Source organism: the organism of the source record quoted next, unplaced genomic scaffold (assembly GCF_019419815.1).
Source record: "Pyrus x bretschneideri cultivar Hongxiangsu unplaced genomic scaffold, Pyrus_bretschneideri_v1 Contig33, whole genome shotgun sequence".
NCBI lineage: Eukaryota > Viridiplantae > Streptophyta > Magnoliopsida > Rosales > Rosaceae > Pyrus > Pyrus x bretschneideri.
Genome location: NW_025999646.1, coordinates 1,009,213 through 1,015,067, shown reverse-complemented (window position 1 = coordinate 1,015,067; position 5,855 = coordinate 1,009,213). Strand labels below are relative to the sequence as shown.

The 5,855-nt window shown below is 37.3% G+C and overlaps 1 protein-coding gene across 1 annotated transcript; it reads right to left on the bottom strand.

Moving 5' to 3' along the window:
• Positions 1-1,250: 1,250 nt before the first annotated feature.
• Positions 1,251-5,017, bottom strand: LOC103944061 (ras-related protein RIC2-like). The gene is made up of 2 exons (XM_009354455.3): positions 4,542-5,017; positions 1,251-2,003 (listed from the first exon to the last, which is right to left on the bottom strand). The coding sequence occupies exons 1-2, from the start codon at positions 4,760-4,762 to the stop codon at positions 1,571-1,573; spliced, it is 654 nt and encodes a 217-aa protein (XP_009352730.1). The 5' UTR covers positions 4,763-5,017; the 3' UTR covers positions 1,251-1,570.
• Between the last annotated feature and the right edge of the window lie 838 nt (positions 5,018-5,855).

Genomic DNA, 5,855 nt, shown 5'->3' with positions numbered 1-5,855 from the left:
CAAGCAAACAAACATCAAAATCAAACCAAAAATCTAGAGTAGCAAATTAAGTACCAGCTGAGACAATGACCAGATGATGGCTTGGAGATAGATTCGTGAGTGTGTTTGCAGCATTGTTGCATTGCTTTTTTACATTTGTGAGAGGCCTCTCCAAACCCGAAAGTCTAGAAGGATAACTCTATATGAATCACATTCATTTTGATTTGCATGTGTGATCAAATTTAGCAGTACCACAATAGATACAAGTTGCTTAAGAGACAACTGCACATGCAAGTCATTGCCAGAAAAACTTATCTATATTAAAGATTTCAAATCACGTATTACATGTGTTTTAACTATCCCACGTAATAATGTGTGATTAGCTTGAGATACTTGGTATTATAACATCTTCTCGTGCTTTCACTGTGGGGTCCACACAGATCTAACGGCTTGCAGTTTCCTTAGCTCTCCTCAATGAATAATAGAACATGTTGTGCAACTTGTGCTGTTGTCGTAGGCTAATTTGTGGATAGCAGCCTAGGTTACTGGAACTCCGGCGTTGCCTGTGGACAAGGAAAGTGTTTGAAATTGTTTAATTCATATTGGCAATGATATCCTTTCTCCAATGATTACGGACAGATCAGATAATTGAAAAAGGACGTCCAAACTAAACTTTTTAAATTTGGCAAGAAGGATATTCCAAAACGACATGCCTTATTGTTTGCATGCATGACGCACCACCTTCACCAACTGTTTTGTTTTCTAGGAATCGACCTGCACGACAGCCTGTCTCGAGAGGGAACTACAGCCAGTCAGTGGGGAATTTAGATTCGAAAATTGGGTTTCAGTGTATAAAGATTTAATTTTTTAGTAGAAACAGAGCGTGAATTACGCAAAAAAAAAAACGAATTTGTTTACTCATTGAGGCATTGTGTCTAACACCATGGATTTGTTGTCGTCACTTGAACTATATTGCGTATATTTCATCAGATGTCGGCAAATGCCGAAGCAATCTGTTGAGTGCTATCGAGAGAATTTACTCTCAGCACAACGTTCTAAATGCTGGCGAAATATGTCTAACATATATTACAAAAACACTTGGTGGGCATAAAAAAACCCAAACCAAACATTTGAACGGTCCTCAAAAGACCTTAACATGTATATTTTTGAACTCCCGGTGGTTCTGGACCACCTTAGTCCCAATGTACATTCATCACTGTGCACAGCAACCATGAAACATATGCGAATATACGACAGATTAGAGAGAGAAGTTGAATAAACAATTTCAATTAATTCGTCTCAAGAATAACCTCGGAATACCGAAAAAATTCGGGTGAAAATAAACCCCCCATTCAACACCTATGAAAAGTAAGAACATGTAATGTCTTGTTACTAAACAAGCTCCTCTTGATCAGCTAAACATATCTGTCTTAGGGTACTTAATGATAATGACAATGGAAGTAAACACCGAACCCCGCCTGCCTATCTCCTAATGCCGGCAGAATTTCCAAGAATTTTTTTACACAACCCCAGTATCGGGAAAAACAGATGTGGCAACACAAACCAGCTACATCCGGTGCATATTCGGACTCTAGGTTGAGCAACACCCACCTTTCTTCACAGCTGAAACATCTTTACTGACATCGATTTTCTCCCCTTGAGGAACAGCCGAAGCAGCTCCTTCATTGCCAGACTCCATGGCCTTCCTGCTCACGACGCGAAAGATCTGGGTGAGGACTTCAGAAAATGCGTTGTCCACGTTGGTCGCTTCGAGTGCAGAAGTTTCCATGAAGTAGAGAGACTCCCTCTCGGCAAAGGATTTTCCATCCTCAGTTGAGACTGCCACAAGATGACGAAGATCTGATTTGTTACCAACAAGCATGACGACAATGTTGGGATCAGTGTGGTCTCTTAACTCCTTTAACCACCTTTCCACACTTTCAAATGTTGAATTCCGAGTGACATCATACACAAGCAGTGCACCCACAGCCCCTCGATAGTAAGCACTTGTTATTGCCCGGTACCTACAAATACAAAAGGTAAACACATGCCTGATTGTGAAAGGAATCTAAAAAATAGAGCTTTTAACATCAAGTCCCAAACTATAGCAATTTAACAATACTAAATAATGATTACAACGATAACAATATAATACTAACACAATTAGTAGTGATTATAACAATAACAATATGAAACCCCAACACAATTAGGACATCAAACTACCAATAGCATATTCAAAATCCCATATACAGCATTGCTAGAAAGAAACAAAGTATAAATAAACTATCAAAAGATAGCATATTGAAGTTCCACATTACAGTACATGAAGGTGATCCAGAACAAGTGTCGACATCATCACAAAAAAGAAATGCTCTCAAATTATACATCGAGTATTTAATAAGATTATGATACAACCATACATAACCCATCTTTATAGAGCCAAAAATTCACCATTTTTCTATACACAATGGTACCTTCAGTTTCAGTACACAGACAACAAATGTTGTTATTGACGGGGTGGGTTGAGGCGGGTGGCTTGGGGTATCTTAGTGTCAGATATGGACCTGAAGTCGTATGGTGGCTTTGCAATATGTTTGAGAAGAAAATTTGTGCATGTCGAATAACATAGTGAGGAGAGTTGTTATCACATCCTCAATGGTTTAAAAAGTTTAATTGTAGTTGGACATGGAGGGTAGGTTGGACTATTTAGTCTACCCTTACTCCTGTGTCAACATCGAACATGGGATTCAAAGAAAATAGTTCAATCAATCCTTTTATTTGGTGTTAATCAAAAACCTCAGTGTTGCTAAGAGGATGGCTTCATTTTTACTGTATTTTACAAGAGAAGGGTTAGTCCAGGACAACTATATTGACATAACATGAAGCACTAAACATATACTTTAGAAGTTTTGTTTTGGTGTACACCGCACCCCTCTCATTCTAGAAAACATAATGGGATTTGAATTCCAGGCTAATCGACATGTCTCCCAACTCATACAACTTCGCCAAAACAATAAAGGGAAGTAGATAATCCTCATCAGCTGTTTCTTTGGTGCTCAAACTATTATCCATTATTAAATATGCACAAATTTGAATCTGAACCGTTAATAGAAGAGAAAGCATGCCAGTGGCACAATAAACAGTTATGCAGAATACCCTGTTCAAAGTGAAAAGGCATGTGAATCAAGTTGAAACACAGATGACAATGGTGAATTTGGATTTCCGAAGGTAGTACTTGTTTAAATGGTAATAAATTAGAAAGGCTTTACTTCTCCAAATGCAAAAAGTTGCTATCTTGCTCATAGAAAGTCATTAGAATATAAAGACACATTTTGAATCATAGGTAAATCACATGCATTTCATGCTCAACTATACAGAAAAAAATAGCGCACACTTGCATTTCATGAGCACTTCCCACCACTAAATCATTCAAGAAAGCACAATATTAAAACTTAACTTAATTGAATTACCTAAATGTCACATTTAACTCACCAATTTCTATTGAAACCATGTCAAAGTTCAAACTCTGCACTTTGAAAAAAGCAGTTCAATTTGTCAATCTCAGTATGTACATGGATCAGCAATAAGAAATACAATTTCCTTGATAATTCTACAGTAGCGCAGATAAAATGATCATGTCCTACTAAGGTTAAACAATTTGCCCTTATTCTAACGAAAGACAGTAGCTGCATCCATAAACTATAAGAATACTCAGGGGGGAGACACCATATTGAATTTAAGGCCCAGATGAAAACTTGAAAGCGGATTTAATGAACGATCTCCACCAATATCTACCAACACAGTACCTGGAATCTCCAGATTGACTTTGAAACTGATAAGGTTGGTTTGACTAGTACCACATATTTTCAAGCCCAAACAGGCCATTAACAAAGCTTCACTAAGTAATGGTATCTAACAACTAGAATTTCATCACTGTACAATCAGCGGCATCCCACTGAGATTAAGTACCTTTTTTTTCTAATAGTAATGCCAATCAACTACTTAAGCATTCTATCTGATGGATTATTGACGTTACACATAGCAACAAGCAACCACGAATTTCCAATTACCCTTTTCACACCAACCGGAAAGCATAAACTACAGAGATCTATAAACACAGCTTGCACATTCATTTCATTTCTAACTCAAAAGTCATATATAAAAGTTAATATGAATTGCAGAAGAAAGGCAGAATATGCACAACAACAATAAAAATGTTAATGCGGAAATTTCATTTGCACAATGCACAATGAGTCAATGCTTGCTCTGTTATAACTTAGATTGCTACGAAAACAAAAAGAAACCCAGAAAATTCTGAGCATATATTCTTTGACTTGACTCAAGCATTTTCAGATCTACCACAACAAACCCAATTAAACCACCAAATCCAGGCACCAACCAAATTGCACAAAAGCTTAAATTTTTCATCACCAAAACCCCAAGAAACCCAGACCCATTTCATATCTTATAATCACCAACCGAAAGCTTCAATCCCACACAGAAACTCCAGAAAATAAGAAAAACCCAGATCACAGAAAAGAGAAGCAAGAAAGCCAACCAACCTTTCTTGGCCAGCAGTGTCCCAAATCTGGGCCTTGATGACTTTGCCGTCGACATCCAAGCTGCGGGTGGCGAACTCGACTCCGATGGTGGACTTAGACTCGAGGCTGAACTCGTTCCTGGTGAACCTCGACAGCAAGTTGGACTTGCCGACGCCGGAGTCGCCGATCAGCACCACCTTGAAAAGGTAGTCGTAGTCGTCCTCAGCTCTGTACCCAGCCATTACTACTGAGACCCCGAAGAAAAAAGTTTGAAGTTTCTTTCGCTTCTAAGAAGAAGGTGGCGATCTTGTTCTTCAGATCTCTCCCGTTGATTTGCTTTCGCTGTCTGAGATCTTCGTTTTTTTGTTTGTTTCGGTGTATTTTGCTTCCTTTGCTTTCTTCGATCTTTCGGCTTTTCAGAGGCGTGTCAGACCGGTGCAAGACTGCTGTCTGCAAAGAGAATGTGGAACATGAAATGACGTTTATGTCCTTGCTCGATCAATTCGGGTTACGGTTGAGAAGTCTAGCTTGAGGGTGTTTTTTATATTTTGGGATGTTCAGATATTTTTTGTTTTATTTTTAATAAAAGATCTTTTCTACACTAACGTATTGATGATATAGTTTAAATCCATCTTTAACGATAATTGAACATCATTTTGTACCTTCTAATTTCTTCTGATCTTTGTAGCTAATTGGGCTTTCAAAAGCTGATTAGGAATAAGGTTATGAAAAGGTGGGGTCATGAAATCTTAATGAATGATAATAATCTAGTGCAGCAAGAATGCAGGATGGAATGTAGCAGATTGGCGTGGAGTGAGATATTATGAATGTATTTATTTTATTTAAAATGGATCCCCTACTGGGCAAGTTTTTTTTTTTTTTTTTTTTTTAATTTTCTAAACGTTTTTCTCTGTGTTGGTTAAGTTTCTAATTGGTCAACGTTATTATCCAATAAATGAAATTAATCTATTTTATGAGTATTTATCAAATATAGTTAAAAATTAACTTTTAATTTCAAAAATATCATTTTTTTTATAAAAACGTTCAAATATATATAAAATTTCATTTGAATAGACACAAATACCCTCAACTTTAACAATTAAATAAATTAAAGGCTTTTTAGCTATTGTCGCCTCAAGCTTCAGTCCAACTTCACCTTCGCTTCTAAACTCCACCACCACAACCCTATCCCCTTGGACCCCCTCATCACCAACATTGAGCGTCGTCGCGGTTACTGCAAGTGGGAGCAGCAGAATTTCAATCATGCCTTCAACGCCTTTTTTCTTACTAATATCATTTTTTAGTTTTAAATATAAAAATAGTTTTTAAAGTTAA

Bases quoted from the DNA above. Each gene is read 5' to 3' on its own strand.
- LOC103944061 (XM_009354455.3), bottom strand. From the start codon at position 4,762: ATGGCTGGGTACAGAGCTGAGGACGACTACGACTACCTTTTCAAGGTG. The intron at 2,004-4,541 runs GTTGGTTGGCTT...TTGTATTTGTAG, and splicing joins GACACTGCTGGCCAAGAAAG to GTACCGGGCAATAACAAGTG.